Source organism: Tenrec ecaudatus, chromosome 8 (assembly GCF_050624435.1).
Source record: "Tenrec ecaudatus isolate mTenEca1 chromosome 8, mTenEca1.hap1, whole genome shotgun sequence".
Lineage (NCBI taxonomy): Eukaryota > Metazoa > Chordata > Mammalia > Afrosoricida > Tenrecidae > Tenrec > Tenrec ecaudatus.
Genome location: NC_134537.1, coordinates 13,195,532 through 13,213,911, shown reverse-complemented (window position 1 = coordinate 13,213,911; position 18,380 = coordinate 13,195,532). Strand labels below are relative to the sequence as shown.

Below are 18,380 nucleotides of genomic sequence, written 5' to 3'. Positions count from 1 at the left end.
GCCAATAAATTCTAATAAATTTTCACTTCTTTCCTTTCAATAACCTCCTAGAGAATATGATTCAGACTCAAATTCATCACCGATCATGTTAATGGCTCCTCTGAGTTTACTTCCAATACCCCTTATTATATTAAATCACAGCTGATAGTGTGCTAGATCACTGCTCAGTTGGGTTTTCAGAAAAGCACTGGTATTTAGTAAGATTTATACCTGGTTTTCTGCTAATATCTTTGCTTACAGGGTGCTTTATATTTAAAATAGACATTGTTCACAAATAGCACTCCTTTAAAGCCTATTATGATACTTTTAAAAACAATGTACAGGAAACAGCCTACTGAAAAGGGTGTTGCTTATTTCATATTATGGCCAAATAAACAGGAACAATTTATTTAATTTTTAATCAAAGTAGTAATATCTTAGCTGCTTTCTAGAAAAGTTTGTGCCAGTATATATATATATATATATTTAATTATTGAAATATAAAGTATATGCAGTATTATGAAAATTAAAGTATTGTGTTGTTTTTTTTAAAGCTTTGCAGCAAAGGAGCCGTTTTGGGCAAACCATTTGAAGCATCTGCTGGAGATATAGCCAGTGTGGCCAGTTTCATTGAGACAAAGCTTGTCACCTGCTATCTACGAATGAGAAAGCCTGACCTTGCTCTGAATCATGCACACAGGTAATGGGAAATACTTCATAACACAAAATTAACTTCTAGATGGTATAAACAGGCAAAGACTCAGCGAGTGAGCCAATGGTTGAGATTCTAACTTATAACTGCAAGGTAGCACCAGGAGGCATCTCAGGAGAAAAAAAAAAAAAAAGGTCCCACTATCTACTCCCAAAAGAAAGATTCTAGAATATACAGGGAACCTTGAGTGGGAATCAACTTGACAGCAACTGGTTTGGGTTTCTTTCCAGAGTTTTTTTGATTTTGCATTTGTGTTTACTAACCCCAAGTAAGTACTGTCTGTGAAAGGAGAAGATCCTAGTTGGACCTGTAAGATCCATTTCCATTTCATTTCAATCTCCAGCAGGAACAACAACAACAACAGGGAAACATTTTTTAAGCGTTCACTTTATGTTAAGCATGACAATTAGGGAACTTCCTAGGGAATCTCGTAACATAATGGGAAAAATAGGCACAAAAAAAACCAACTATTCATCTGGCAGTGTATAATTAAAAAATAGATCCTCTAACAGCAAAGTGCTATGGGAAGCAAGGATGAGGAAGGGAGGTCAAGGAGGTGTTCCTGAAGGGGAACGAGGACTTCCCAAACTGCAGAGGAGCTAGATAGGGAGCAGAGGAGGGAATTCTGACGGAGGCGTGATCGAAGATGTGAAAGTTTGTGGCCCACGTCGTGATGACATAGCTAATTCAAAGGGTGCTGCACCAGAGGGGTGCCCTAGCTGTACGAAGGTGGACAACATTTTACGCCCTTCAAGTTTTCTCTACCATATTTCTAGTCCTCAGAACGCTCTCTTCCATTTTGGCTTCCACCGTTACTCAACCCCACTGTGCCTGCTATGAAAATGCATCTCTCTCGTGCTCTCAGCCTTCATGAGATTGTTCTCCTCATGCACCACCATCCGTCTTCATCTGCAGGATACACAAATTCATTATGGAATGCCTCTCTCTTAGTTCTTTCTTCCCAATTAGGATGCCTCCTGTTCTCCCTGAATGATTTCCAGGAATTTATCTAGAACGCTTGTGCTGTCCAGTTTCCAACCTCACACCTGTCCTTTCGGATTCCACGACAGAGTCAATAGCAACCTGAAGACAGATCACCTGCTTTGTTACAGAACCCCTGGGGAACACAATTATCAGCTGTGTTAGGACGCTTTACGTAAGTGGAAGGTCTGCCAGCATGGTAAAGATCATTCACAAGCCCGCATCCACTAGCATCTAAAAGTCCCATCCAAGATTCTTCACAGCCCTTGGGACACTAAGTGGGTTTGTGTTTGACATCAAGGACCTGCAGACAATTTGAAATTCTCAAGTTAGCCTGTCCAGAAAACAAAACAAAACTCTCCTGGGTAAGAAAACTATCGACCCTAAGACAGAGTCCCTTTGACACCAAAAGAAAATTCTACCCTCGGTAGCTCTGATCTGCACACATTTCATCCAATCAGATTTTCCAAACACAACACCAGGCCCTGTGGCCCTGTCAAGGAATTCTCCTTCATTTCCGTTGGAAAGAAGCACTGTTTTGAAAGGTGATGTGTATTTCAATAGGTCAGACTATTGGAATTTCCGGGCTATGTGAGTAACTTGTGAGCCTGCTGGGGAAAATGTTCGAAGTTGGGACTAGTTCAGAAAAATAATGTGCATGCATAAGTAAGCAATAGTGAGGCGAGATGACTGAAAGTAATAATGCCTGCCATTCTCCATGGCTTCCTCCGCCTCGGAAAGAAGCACCACCATGACCTGCATCTCACAAACCATCTGCTGAATATCTGAGTGCTCTAATATGTTTTCTAATGTGTTTTAATAATAAAGGATTCCAAGTGTCATGTCAAAATTCAATACAGTGTTATAAAAATAAGTCATGTGAATGATAAATCCAGAGACTCCACTACAATCCAAATATAGGAACAATAATGTGCTACAATTCTTAAAGACGCAAACATCAGTTTCAGTAGGCTCACTCTTTAGACTGAAAAAACTTCTATTTTAAAGGGAGGAATGATCTTTCAGGACCTTGAAAAGGACCAAGGGTGAAAATTACCAATGGTGAATATTAAAATTGTAGTCCCTCTATGTTAGGATTAACGTTGATACCCTTTTCTTCCTGCTGTGAAATAATTTTTACTCCTGTTTCTAAGTTGAACATTAAGTAAGAAATGCAAATCAATAGAGGTGAAACAGTCAATTCATACAATTAATAATGCACCGAGTGAAATAAATCATTCTTCTGGGCTTGTCATAGTGCAGAACTGCAGAAGTCAGTACTTATAATTCTAATATAAAGATCTCTGACTTGAAAACAGAGTCTGAAATATAATCAATAAATGTATTTCTCTAAATAAATAAATGAATTGCTCAAGATATTCACTCTATAAATAGCATATAACCATTAAGTTATGTGCTGAATACAGTTATTACTTTTGTATTGTGACGGTTGATCCTAATGGTGGCTCAGAAGTGAAATATGATTTTTGCACTTATTTGCATTTGCTGAAGCACCCTTTCTTTAATTTTATGTAAATGTGAGTTCTGCTGCATATATTTAGAAAACTTAACGCAAAAATTAGTTTCAAAGCATCACGTAGTTTTCCTTCTGATAAAAGTAAATGAATATTGTTTTGTCCTATGGAAGGTATAAAAATTATAACTATTTTTAAGGCCAACAAAGATATATTTTGAAATTAATTACTCAAATATTAGCATTTTAAATGATAATAAGTCCTCTATTCTAGACTAGATAAGTGAGTCTATTGTAAACTCAAAGGACTCTAGAAGCACCTTTTAGCAAAATCGACTTTCTTTTGGTGTTTTGTCTAATAAGCATATACAAAGTGGCAAAGATAGATATTTTCACTTCTGTCAAAATAATGTCTAGCCTCACCAAACACATGGATTCCATATGCACTGCATCAAACTAATCATTCAATAGATATTTTCAATACTCCTAAGAGCCCAGGTGGCAGAGGGTATGATGCAGTGGGTTGGGAGCCATCCACAGGGGAAGATGAGGCCTCCCCCTTCCATGCAGGGCCAGTCTCAGAAACCCACCGATGCTCTGTCCAATGGGCTCATGTCATCGAAATCCACTGGATGGCCAGTAGTGAATGAGTGAGCGAGTGAGGGTAGAATGATTTCCAGTTACTGCGAACTTGTCAAGAGTATAAATCTTTGCATTTCATGTAATTTATGGGGGTGTGCATAATTTTAAAGGTTCTAATGACACATACCATGGTTTGTTGCCCTCTCAACGCTAGTTTTTGCTTGTTTTTATTGCAGAATCTTGATGCCACAAGGTGGCAGACAAGATGAAGTGTGATGTTTCAAATATGCAGGGGAGAATTCTATTTCCAATATTGTTTCATCGTAGTGGCATCTACATTCTTCATTCATTCAATAAATATTTATCGACTACTCACTGAGAGCCTGTCCTAGGCAGTTGAGAGGCGGTTGTTAAGTAGAAAATAGATAATGTTTATACACTAGTAGGAGAGGCAGCAAGCAAAAGTGCAATCAATAAATAAACATGAACACATGTATGAGATAAATGAATGGGTGGGAGACTCTCTGTGAAGGAAATAAACACGGTTGCATGCTGCAGAGACCGGAAAATTGAGCCAAACCGCTGGGTCTGCAATCTTGCCGCTTAGGTTCAAGTTCTCATTTCTCCACCTACTTGAAAGTTAATTCTCTGTCATCACGCAGAATGGACTGGGGCCATGGAGTCTGGGGTACTTTGGTTTGGTTTTGTATTTGACTTTACCCAGAACGACTTCACGTTGCTTTGTGAAAATACAATGCAAAGCCATGAATTTTCTATTCCCGGAGGATGAGCTACTGGCACTGAGCCTGGACAAAATAGGTGAGGCAACGCTTTCTCGGCGCTGGACAATGGTCGCAGCCACGTTGTGATCCTTGAAAGAGAGGCAATGCACAGAATGAGACATACAATCCTCTCAGCTTTGCTGGGTTCGTTCGCTGCCCCCGTTTAAGAAAATGGAGCCCACATTAGATCCTGCTGAGGGGAAAAGGCAGAGATCAGAATATCGGGAAGCAAACGAATCTGTAATATATAAGGAAAGGGGCCAAAGAAGTAAGTGGGTAAGGGTAGCGTGAGGGAGAAGTCTCCAGGAGGATTTGACCCAAATTTTTAGCTGTGGGCAGAGCAGCGCATGTGAGTAGTGAGACTCCCAGAGGCCTGGCAGAGGTTGTACACCACATGCATGACTGCTCACTGGAAATATCAGAGGACCTGCAGGCCAGGGAGAGGCTGGCGTTCCAGAATAGAGAGACCTCACTGACCATCTCAAGCATTAAGCCCAAATAGACCTGCTTTATATTCATGATAAAAATCAAGCTTGAAACCCAAAAGATCATCTGACCTCAGGAAAAAAATATTTTAATGTATTTTCAGAGAAGATCCATAATTCAAACTCCAAACATTCAATTGTTGAAATGTGCTATCTAAATTGAAAAGTCACCACACGTACAAGAAGTAGGGAAAGAGTCATAATTAAGAAAACAAATAAATCCTGCCCCTCCCCTGAAAAGAATTCCTGCCCCTCCCCCAAGAAGAATTTGTTTCAAAGGATGACATTGATTCTGCAGCTCTGGGAGATGTACATATCTGATCAGAGCACACGGGAGCAGATGAAGGGGCAGGAGGAGAGAGTGGAGCACAGCCTGTCCCACCAGGCCGTGAGGATGATGTTCCTGAGTAGAGCAGCCAGTCCACAGAGAGAACAACATGGCTGGCCCCACTATGAGACATGATGGCAATCAGTGACTAAGGGCGATACAGGGGACAGCACCGGAGACACAGTATGGGAATTGCACCTGACCTGATCCCACCACACCGAGGCAAAGCACTGGGGGAGTGCAGCGGAACAGCAAGGGAATGGAGTGGCAAGGTCCCCAGGGAATGCTGAAAGTGGACTTTGGGGCCAGGGCGTGGTGCCCCAACAGACTGGACTGGAAAATGCTCCTAAGGGCCAGCAAACGATCCTTGAACAAACTACAAGCCTTTCTTTTGTGAAAAAAAAAGAAAGAAAACAAATAAAAACTAGACTCCAAGATGACCAGATATTGAACAGATCAGATAAGGATTTTAAAACCGCTATGAATAATGTGATCATACCTGAAGAAGAATGTGATAATAAGAGTGAAGAAATAGAAATCTCAAAAGAGAATTAGAAATTATAGACAGAATCAAATGGAGATTTCGCATTAAGGAATAAAACATCTTAAATTAAAATTGTAATTGATTTGTCTTCACAACAGATTGGAGATTTCTAGCTAAAGGGTAGTGGCCTTGATGACAAATCAGTTGAGATTATCCACTATTCAGATTGGAGAGAAAATGGATAATTAATAATTAACCAATGGCTCAATGTCCAGTCCTAAAAGACGGTACAAACGATCTGTCATACACATAACTGAAGTTCCAAAGGGAAAGGAAAATGAGAATGAGACATAAAATAAAATTACTGCAAAATTTCCAAATTTGATTTTACAAATTCAACTGAAAAATATGTATGCTTCCCAAGTGGGAAAAATACAAAGAAAGCCACACCGAGGCCCGTAGGTCTCCAGATGGGTAAAATCCCTAGGTGAACTATGTAATTTGCTGGTAGTATTGTAGACTTTCAGTTAGGCTACTGAAGCAAGTATTGTGTTTAAAATATCTCATTTCATAAAAGCTGCAAGAAATTTGCAAAATTACGGTTACCTCTAGATGAAGGCAGTTTCTTTACGACTCATGAATATTTTAAGCTGATCATATTCCTGAATGCCTTCATTAGCCTCACATTGTGAACAATGACACCCCAAACGGTATATTATTGGGGACGTCCTACAATAGGCTACGTTCTTATCTGAGGTGCCCCCAGAAAGCGCCCTCCTCTCAGGCCTCATAAAATAAATCAAAGACATTGACCCAAGTCAATGGCCACGTTATCTGTGCCGTCCAAGTCAGGCATTTTACAAATAATAGTTTTCTAAATGCGCATACAGGATTTATCACTATTATTGCTATTGATAATAATTTGTAGGTGGCGATGGAAAAAATATACAAACTGACATGTCTTGAGATTCAGGAATTGTTCTAGTTTAGAACAATTGAAAATAAAAAAAGTTAAGTTACTTGTAAAAATCAAGTTAGGAAGTAATTACATAAAATAACAATATGGGCTTTGGGATATTTTATTTTCTTATAGGAGGACTACGAAAAGTTCCTAGGAAACTTATATTATCTTTTAGTTATATTTTCCATGAACTTTTGAAGCCCCCTCCTATTTGACTCACATGAGTCAAATTTAGATGTTTATGGTTTAATGTCCATATACTGCACTCTAAATGAATTATAGTTTAATTTTAAAGTGATTAGAAAACAATCTCTACAAGATTTATTTTATTTGAAATTGACTTTATGTTAATTTGTTAAGAATTCCCATCTTGGATCTAATTTGTTTGATATTGATGTAACCACACCTAACATTAAGAAAAAAGAAAGAAACGTTTTGCGTAGTATGTTGTTTTTCAAATTTTTACTTTCTACTTATGTGTATTTTGGGGTATACCATATAACTGGATTTTGGTATTTAATTCAGACAAAAAAAAACTGTCTTTGAATCCTCTGTGATCCATGGGACATAGAGCGTCCACCAACACTGTCGAACTATCATTTAGTGAGATGCTACGATTCTAGCTTCACTGGGTGCTTCCTCTGGTGTCATCTGGAAAACAATGAATCTGAAGAAACAGCCTCAGTTCACCAACTCTGCCACCTGTGAACTTGAAACTTGGGTGTTCTCCAAAAAGAACCCCCCAAAACAAAAAAAACTCACTGCCATCAAGTCAATTCCGGCTCACAATGACCATGTAGGATAGGGCACCCCTGCCCGTGTGAGTTTCCAAGACTATAACGCTTCACATGAGTAGAAAGGCTCAACTTTCGCCTGTGGTGTGGCTGTGGTTTCCAACCTCTGATCTTTGATATATAACCAATATAAAACCAAGATGCTACCAGGACTCCATCGGTCTCCTACTAACGGTATCAAAATTCATATCACTGCAAAATGTTCTTTTCACTTTATCCAAAAAACTTTCATTGCTGAAAATACATAGTTTCTTAGTCCCACTCAAAAAACTCCCCCCAAAATCTAAAGACAGAAAATAATTATTTTTAAGACTTCATTGAAATATTTAGTTAATATATGAAAGCATGTTTAACTTTGTTATTAATATAGTTTAGTTGAACTCTATCATTTGCCTATTTTCTAGTGTTTGATTTATTTTTCTCTTTCTCTGCTCCTCCCTTCTTGATTAATTTTCCACTAATAAAATACACATTAACATCTCACTTTAGGTCAAATATGGATTTTCAGCTATATTTTTAAATGATGATTCTAGAGATTATAATATACATTCTTAATTTATCACTGTCTGAGGCAAGGTGGTCTTGTAATATCTCATATGAATATCTTAAAATATACAATGGAACAGGTCTCCATATGTCACACTGTACACAAAAATGAACTCAAGATGGATCTGAAACCTAAATATTAAGGTTAAGACTATAAATCTCCTGGGAGATAACGTAGGTTCAAATCAAGGTACCTAATTTGGGGCCTAGCCTACCAAGTAAAACTAAGTGTACAAATAAAAGAAGATAGATGAGAAGAATGGGCCCTCATGAAAAGTAATTACATGTGTTCATCAGAAATACCTAGAGAGTGAATGAGAACATAAAGTCTGATGAAGCAGGAGAGCATGAAGTTGGCAATGATATATCTGTTATGGGTCTAAATTCTAAAATACTGAATAAATATCAACCACTTGACAACAAAGACAAACAATGCGGTTTAAAAAAATAGACAAAGGACATTAACAGACACTTGACCAAAGTTCACATTCAGGGCACTCAACGACATAAAGCCTCATGATCATTGTGGGGTGTTGTGGAGTCAGATCTGACCCATAGAGAGCCCATGAACAACACAGCAAAGCACCACCTCATCCTCCTCCGTCCTCGCAATTGTTCCGATTGAGCCCATTGCTGCAGGCACTGTGTCAGTCCATCTCCTTGTGGGCCTTCTTTTTCTCTGTCCTTCTACTTTACCAAGCATGGTGTCCTTTTCCAAGGGCTGGTCTTTCCTGATGACATGTCCAGAGTTCGCGAGATGAAGTTCTTGCCATCTTTGCTTCTAAAGAGCAGTCTGGCTGTACTTCTGCCAAGACAGAGTTGTTTGTTGGTTTGGCAATCCATGGTGCTTGCCATATTCCTGGCCAGCACCAAAATGGAAGAGAAGGAAGAGACAGAGACATGCAAGCCACCACGGTATGACAAACTGTCAGACAAAACTCAAAGCTAAACTCTCTGCTACTGAGCTGATTCTGACTCACGGTGACCCTAGAAAGCAGTGCAGAACTGCTCCTGTGGGTTTCTGAAACTGTAAGCTTTCACTGGGGGAGGAAGCTCCTCCTTTCTCCCACAGAGAGGAGATGCTTTAAAACTGCTAGCCTGGTGGTTAGCACCCCAACATGTAAAGTATTGTGAGAGCAGAACTCCTGTAACTGATAGACTAGTGTTAATTAAGAGGCTAATTAATTAACTGGGGTTAATTAGGATAGTCCTGCCTAACCAGTCCCATAGGGCCTTCAATACATCCTTCCTTTGGCCCTTCATCCAGACATACCTAGATGGGTCTCCCACCCCAAAGTTCAAGTTGGCTGTATTTTAGTTACAATAACCTTCTTTGTGTGTTATGTCTCATTCTAGCCTCCATCCTGTTCCTTCTAACAATTTTAAAAGAATTGCTGTTCAGTCTTTTCCAACCCATTCTGACCCGATATGTTTCAGGGTAGACCTGCTTGCCCATGACCTTGTGCAAATAAACTACCAAGGTGCCTGTCATACTGCCAGCTTGGTGACTGGTGAGCTTCTTCAAGCAATTTAGTATTAATTCTGAATTCATCATCCAATTGATTTTTATCTTTAATTCACAATAGCTCAGAATTGTATTCATCCAGCTTACTTATTCAATATGTATGTCGAACCAATAATCTAGAAAACTAGCCAATATAAAGAAGAACGCAATATCAGTACTGGAAGAAGCCTTACTCTTAGTCTTTGATAAGTCGATGAATGACAAAGCTTTGCTGAAAACCAGGAAGGCTTGAAGCAATTGCTGATGATGTTTTTAAAACTATATCCTTCAATATGGATTGCAATTAAATGTAAAGAAAAATAATCCTCACAACTGGACTCATAGACACCACGATAAATGGAGAGAGTGTAGGAGGCATCAAAAATTAGTTTGACTTGAATGCACACACAATGTTAATGAAAGCAGCCACAGAGAAATTGAAAGACACATTGCATTGGGCACATGGGCTTCACGAGACATCTTGAGAGTGTTAAAGAGTTAAGATGTCACTTGGAGTTCTACGTGAGTGGGACACAAGGCATGTTGTCCTCAATCACCTCTTAGGCATGTGAAAACCGAATGATGGTAGGTGAGTTGGCAAAGAATATTGAAAGTACTTTGGGCAACCAGGACCAAAAAATCCTGTCTTTGAAGAAGTAATTCCAGAATGCTCTTTAGAAATGAGGATGGCAAGCTTTCATCTCATAGATTTTGGACATGTTATCAGGAGAGACTAGGCCCTGGAAGAAGACATCATTCTTGGTAATGCAGGCCAACCAAAAAAAAGAGGAATCTCTTAAATGCGATGGATTGACACGGGCTGCAACAGGACACTTGTACGGATGGCGCAGGCCTGCGCGGTGTGGCGTTCGGTTGTTGACAGGGTTGCTATGAATCTGACTTGACTCCAGGGCGCCCAAGCACATGGTTATAAAAAAAAAGCTGTGTGAAGGAAGAGTCACACAGCAGTGTAACCAAGTCTTCATTGTTAGGCACAAATGTGCTTGTTGGGATCTCTCTGTAGACCAAGGATTATTGGTTTGTTTATTGATTTATTTGGCTTGATTCTTTTTTTTTCTGCTGCCCTTGATGGTCCTGTGGGTTGTTTTGGAAAACAGAGCGAGGATGCTATGGTGCAGCTCCCATGCTGAACACTGCCTTCGGGTTGTGCAGTCCTTTTCACAGTTGAGTGCAGCAAAAAAAAAAAGAAGAAGAAAAGCTGTGCAGATCCTTCTGCAGAGGGCTTTATGTCTGTGTTATTCTAAGAGAAGGCTTTTATATTTGCTTCCTACTTTCCTAACACACCAGCTCTACAATCCATTCTAATGGGTTTAACAAGGCATTTAGCCTTTCTTCAGTCTCTTCCTCTGTAAATTCTCACTGTGGTATTAAAAGCATCAGTGTTCTTAACATTCTGAAGCATTGAACAACATGTAAGTGGTGTGACCTTAAGTACAAGAAATGACGACAGAAGAGTTACGCTTGCTTCTGCTTCCTGCGACACCAATTGTTGGGGAAGAACAAGTTAGGCATTTTCAAGGACCAATTCTGTACTTAAAAATATAGAAAAATGGATGGGCTTTAATTTTCCTTGTAAGGCAGGAAAATAAGTTTCAGCAACAAAAATCCTGGATTTGAATCCTTGAAACATCTTTGATAAGCCTTGTTTTCAATTATCTTCTCTCTGCTTCAGCTTTCATATCTCTGTAAAATGCAAAAAACCCTGCCTGCCTCAGAATTTGTAAAAACAGTCTAATGATATTATTAGATGTGAAAGTGTTTAAAATCACTATATATGTGTGTATGTGCATCTGTGGATGTATATATCCATATATGTATACCCATTATATGTATATATGTATATATACATATATTTGTGTATATATGTGTATCCATACATATAATCACTACAGTAATCATTGTGTTCTGTTTTCAAATATATCTGGTGATTAACTTGAAATCGTACAAGGGTTTGCGATATACAAACATCTTTTTATGAACCCATTTGCGCAGATTAACATGATGAATAATCTAGCTAATATTCATCCACAAAGACAAAACAGTTTTGGTGGTCTCCATGGGGACATGCTTGCTTTCACATTAATAATTTCTCCCACTCTACATGCAAAAATCCATATAAATAGACCAACACACAACATCGTGACAAACAGAGAAAAGATTGAAGCTATCAAGGATTTTGTAACTTGGATCCACAATCAACGCATGGGAGCAACAGTAAAGAAATCGAATGACTTATTTCATTGGGCAAATCTGCTGAACAAGAGATCCTCAAAATGTTTGAAACAAAGTTATCACTTTGAGAAGTAAGGGGCACCTGACTCAAGCTGTGCTGTTTTCAATCCTCTCATATGCATGTGAGAGATGGACAATGAATAAGGAAAATCAACATCAGAAAGCAAGTACAGTCCACCTCATCAGACCAGAAGAACATCAAGTGTCAAGTCCCTGCCTACCTGTGGACAGGTAAGACTTTCTTCCATATCCAGTTGCCTTTCTGACAAAAAAGCACCCTGACTTCATGTTCCATATGAGCCAACAGAAACTACTTCCACAGGTGCTTTGACCTTGACAACATATAGGCCAATAGAAACTCTGTTTAGCAGGAAGCATCCATCCTTCCTGCCTGTATCCCCAACTGGGTGGCAGAGGGTACCAATCCATATCAGGGGTCCTGCTGCCCACAGATTTTTCCTTGATTTTTTGTTTTCTTTGCGTTTTTTCCCCTGTTCTTTCCCTTCCTTTGTTTTTATCTTTGCTTTTTCTGCTTTCCTTTCATCCTTTTTCCTACCCACACACACTCTTCCCCTTTTCTATTTTCTGTTCCTTATATTTTCTTTTCACTTAGTTTTCTTCATTGTTTTCTTTTTGCCTTCTCTCTTTCTTTCACTCCTCCCTGTTCTTGTTAGACGCCAGAGAGTTAATTCAAACACAGTAGGATCTTATGAAAAATAGAAACACTGCTCATTCCTGACCTATCCTCACAATGGCTGTTATGTTTGAACCCATTGCTGCAAGCCACTATGTCAATCGTGTCATTGCCCGTCTTCCTCTTTTGCATGGACCCTCCTTTCTTGAAGGAGCATTGTAGTCACCCTCGCTTTAAGGAGCATTATTGCTGTACTAATTCCAAGACAATTGTGTATTATAACTTCCATTATAACGTCCATATTCTTCACCAACACCCTGATTTGAATCCATAAATTCTTCTTCCATTTTCCTTATTCATTATCCAATTTTCACATGCATCTAAAGCTATTGAACACACCACACCTTGAGCCAGGTGCATCTTAGGACTCACTGTGACATATTTGTGCTTCAGCACTTTATAAAGGTCTTGTGCAGCAGATTTTCCTAAGTCAATATGTCCTTTGTTTGGTTTGGCTGCTGTTTCCATGAGCATTATTTGGATCCAAGTAAATCTTTCACAACTTCAAACTTTTCTCCATGTAGCATCATGTTACCTGCGGGCCCACTTGTGAAGCTTTTTACTTTCTTTACAGTTAGTTACAATTCATATCAAAGGCTACAATTTTTAAAAATTTCATCAGCAAGTATTTCAAGTCCTTCTTGCTTTCAGCAAGCAAGGTCGTGTCATCAGCCTACCACCGGTTGCTAAGAGGCCTTCCTCCGAAGCTGATGCTCCATTATTCTGCATGTAGTCTAGCTTCCTGGATTATTTGCTGAGCAAACAGATTAAATAAATCTTCTGAAAAGATACAACCCTGATTCACAAGTTTCCTGATTTTACACTATGCAGTATTCCCTTGTTCTGTTTCAATGACCGCCTCTTGGTCCATGCACATTTTCCACATGAGAATAATGAAGTGTTCTGGAATTCCCACTCTTCAATGCTATCCATAGTTTCTTATGACCCACATGGTCAAATGCCTTTACATAGTCAATAGAATGCAAGTAAACATCTTTCTGGTATTCTCTGCTTTCAGCTAAGATCCATCTGACATCTCCAATGCCATCCCTCCTGCCACGTCCTCTTCTGAATCCAGTTTGAGTTTCTGGCAGCTCCCTACTGATGTAAGCTGTCTATTGGTCCAGCTTTTAAGATTTTTGTTTTTTATTATATCCAGTCATATTTTATTTATGTATAACCTTGTTTGATCATTTCCACATTATGTTAAGTCATCTTCTTTAGACTGGACACCAATATGGATCTCTTGCAGTCAGTTGGCAGGGCAGGTCTCATCCAAATTTCTTGACATAGACAAACAAGTACTTCTAGCGCTTCAGCAGCTTGTTGAAACATTTCAATTTTTATTACGTAATACCTGGGAACCTTGTTTTCGCTAATGCCTTCAATGTAGCTTGGACTTCTTCCTTCAATACCACTTGTTGTTGATGATACGCTCTATCTCAGAATGGTAGAACTTGGACTAGTCCCTTTTTGGTACAGGAATTCAGTATGTTCCTTCCATCTTTTTTTTTTGACACTTCCTATGTTTTTACCATTTCACTCATGTAACTCTCATTAATGTTTTATGATTGTATTTTTCTTTTCCCTTGTTTTTTATTCTTTATTTTCTTTTTAATTATTATTTTTTCTTGTTGTTTGCTGGCTTATGCTCAATTCTTTCAGTTCATTCTCTCTGCTTTGCTGTTGACATTTTTGTTCATTTGTTGTGGGTGTTCATTTGTTTGTTTCTTTTTCTTTTCCTGTTTTACCCAGTGGACATCAGCAATTATGCCCACATTGCCCTGCCACATTTTTACCTCCTACAGCATCAACTACTGTGTGGTGGCCACTACCTGCTCATATACTACTATAGACAGCAACCATCACAGCCAGACCCATCATGAACTGTGCTACATGGACCGGGAGCAGAGAACTGTTGTACATGAACAGGGAGCAGAGAACTGCCACATTAACCGGGAACAGAGGACTAATGTGTCACATTAACAGGGAACAGACAAGTGCCCACACATTCACATTCCCTATCCCAACTCTCAGAAGACAGGTGTGATATCTACTGAATACAAATCAAAACCACACAGTGTGGCTCAAAGAGGTCAGCAAGGCACGGACCCAGAACTCCTTTCTGAGGAAGACATAACATTGAAATTCAAAAGGATGACATGGAAGTACTTTCAAAAGATGTTGAGTAAAATCAAGAAATCTGCCAACCAAATCTAATGAAACAAAACTTAAAATTTAGAAGAATTCAAGAAAATACTACCAGAACAAACTGAAAAGATAATTGAAAATATACAAAACCAGCAAATTGAGTCAGGAGATTAGTACTAAGATTTTAGATAGACACTGCTTTGAAAGGGAAACGGGATAGACTTTAATCAATGGAAGGTCACCTTGGTGAGGATAAAAAAAATCTCTCACACTAAATCTGCTACAGATGCAATCACACAAAAGAACAAGAAGAATTTCAGGAAAGCCTAAGGTTTACTGTGGGGCACAATCAGGAGGAATAATTTACATGTGATTGGATTCCAGAACAGGAAGATACTGCTCCAAAAAGAGAAAGCAGGGGAAAATAGAGTTATTGGAGGTAAACTTCCCTAACTTTATGAATGATGAAGGGATATATGTACATGATGAAATATCTCGTACATTCAAGAAACTGAATAAACCCTAAACAGGATAAACCCCTAAAGAAAATCATCACACATATCACAGCAAGCTTCACAAGACCAAAGACAAGAATCCTGAGAGTAGACCGAGGAAAACAAACAGTCGTCTACAAAGGAGAACCAACTAGACACATCTCTGACTTCTCAGCAGAACCCAGTCAGACAAGAAAACAATGGGATGACATATATAAACCTCTGAAAGTTAAAAAATGGCCAACCAAGAGTCATATGCCCACCAACGTCATCCCTTCAATAAGGGGAGAGAATTAAGAAATTTCCAGATACAGAAATTAAAGGAATTTGTAAAGACCATGTCAACCTTACAGTAATATCAAAGGAAATTCTTCACACAGTAAATCAAGAATGGCAGAAAACAACGAAGATTACCATACATGACCAAGTCACTCAAAGTCGAACCAGATCTCTAAGTATTCAGGGTAAAACAAACTTACAGGGCTGAAAATAGGCAGCCAGAGATATCAATCTGTAATGAAGAAAATTGCAAAGTAAAATAAGAAAATAGTGTAGCTACGTAATTTTCGAATAGAGAGGAAGTCAATTTGATTTCAGAAGCTGGGGTGAAGAAAAGGGTAGTATATAAGAAGAGAGAGGTCAAAGAATGATGAAGGTGGAGGAAGACACTGGAGATAAACCAACAGAGATAAATACTATTTATTATACACAATCCTGCAATAACAGTAATTGACAAGTATAGACAGAGCAAGTATGAGAGGGAGACTGACAATATGTATATATTGTCATATATATAATATATATGACATAAAACTGAGAATATATATAGACAGAGGATATTTGCACTATATGGTGCCTAGCTACCTTTACGAACTCTTCCGGAAGGAATTTCATTAAAAGGTGCTGGATACCGTGCCAGAAGAACGTGGAACAAAACTAAAAATTATGAAGGTGACCAGCCTTCCTAGTTGGATAGAGACTGTTGGAATTCTCAAGGCTATAATCCTTGGTCACCCCTAGGGTGACCTGAACTGAACTTGCCCCCATAGATCCATTGTCATCCAGTTAACAGTCTATCAAGGGAATAATAAAATTACTGATGCATATACAGCTTAGAATAATTGACCATTTGGGATACAGATCGTGTTGTCCTTATCCAAGGAAAACATTCAGAAGGGTTAAGAAAAGAGAAGGGATAGCGACCAGAAATGCTGGGAGATGGTTGTCTGGATAATGTTACCATGAGAGGATTGCAGTGGATGAGATGAAGCAGACAGTGTATGAATTATTGATGTGTTCTGTAAACCTTCACCCAGTTTACAATAAAGCATTGTTTAAAAGACAACAGCGTGACCTAAATGCTAACTCTTACTCATTTTATAGCTCTTGCCAGTTTGTTCTTGACATTTTAAATTTTTTCTTTACCTGTTTTCCAAGTAGAAATATCTTCTTGGTCACTCTTAACTTTTCTTGCACATGAATAATTTACTATAGAAGAGTTGGCTATATTACAGAGGGGCCCCACTGCATTATCCATGATAATTCTTATAATTCATGAGTATATATTTGATGGATACATATATTTTGTGAATATTTCACGTAATTGCATCATGGACAACACAATGCAAGCCTTAAGGAACATGTGTATAAGGAGCATTACACAAATGTTGTGATTATTGTTCCTCCCTGCCATATTTATTTAAATCCTCCCTCATTTCCTCTTCAGTGGCATGGGAAGAGTTCCTCTTGTTCATCCACTCAGACCTATAACCTTTCCTCACTTTTCCCAGAAAACTAAAGAGCAGACATACATTAAGCTACAACACCTTTAGTTTGTGAATAAATATTTCCATGGTTGTGTTGTCTACAATTTTACTCACAGGTTATAACTGTGCTGTATACATGTCTAATGATTGTTCGCTACTGGAGAAAATACAGATGGTATGCCTTTCTAGGTCTCATGAGACAAAATAATTTTCTAATTGGATATAAGTGCTCTTACAAGAATATGACTTTAGCACAGAAGATAAATTCAAAGTCTTGTTTGATTTTTGAATTCAAAACAATAGATTTGTAGATGAAACAAACACCTTCACTATGTATGTCACCGCAACAATTTTTTTCCTTCTTTTGTTTTCTTAGACACTGGTGGTACTGTGGGTTAGGTGTTGGACCACTAGCCCCAGGGTTGTTAGAGCAGATCCACCAGACATCCTAAAGGAGAAAGTTGAGGATGTCTGCCCCTATAAACATTTACAGTCTCAGAAACACTGTATCGAGACCTTATGAGTTGGAATCAAGTCAATGGCAATGGGGTTGGGTTTTTGTTTGGTATTGCTGAGTACCAATGCACATTCTTTGTAGAATATGTTCAGCACATACACAAAACAAAACCTATGGCATCAAATCTTATTCATAATGACTCTTATAAATGATTTCCAGGATTGTATATTTATAGGAAAAGAGAACCTCGTCTTTACCCTGGTGGGATGGAGCTCCATCCTAGGTCATGGCCAAATGTCAAACCAACAGTGAAACCAAGACTCTTAAACAGGCACTTGTATCAAATAGATTTTGATTACGTGCAAAGAAAATAATACTCCATCACACAAGTTATCTTAGGCAGGGTTATTTAAAGAAGCAAACACCAGTGAAACTGTGTGTGTATGTGTGTAGAGAGAGAGAGGGGGGAGGAGACAGAGAGAGAGAGGCTCACACCGTTGTAGAATTAGGTACTGAGTAACACAAGTTGACAGGAAAGCTGGTGGTTGCCAAGGCAAATGCACCCGAGGTCAGTAGGTCAGATGGCAGGCTGTGGAAGGCATCAGACGCTGGGCTCTAGTCGGAGGAACTAGAGCTTGATGAGTCAGATGCTGGTCCAGACCCAGCACCAGGCAATTGTTATGAAGTGAAATTAATGACTTGTGGTTCTTCTATCCGTTTCTGAGTCGCACCAACATGCAAACAGGGCATATAAAATATTAAGGTTGTTGTTGTTGTTGTTGTTAGGTGACATTGAGACAGCCTCAACTCATAGCTGCCTTGTGCACAACTGAACAAAACACTACCCAGTCCTGACGCAGCCTCATAATTGTTTCTAAGCTTGAGTCCATTGCTGCAACCATGATGTCACTCCATCTAATTGAACACCTTCCTCGTTTTCACTGCCCTTATCC

General features: G+C 38.9%; 1 protein-coding gene across 1 annotated transcript in view; it reads left to right on the top strand.

Moving 5' to 3' along the window:
• SPATA16 (spermatogenesis associated 16) overlaps positions 1–18,380 on the top strand; it is a 320,380-nt gene that overhangs the window by 83,637 nt on the left and 218,363 nt on the right. The window contains exon 2 of the mRNA XM_075555593.1: positions 534–679. Within this exon, the coding sequence (XP_075411708.1) occupies positions 534–679 (146 nt within the window). The remainder of the gene's footprint in view (positions 1–533; positions 680–18,380) is intronic.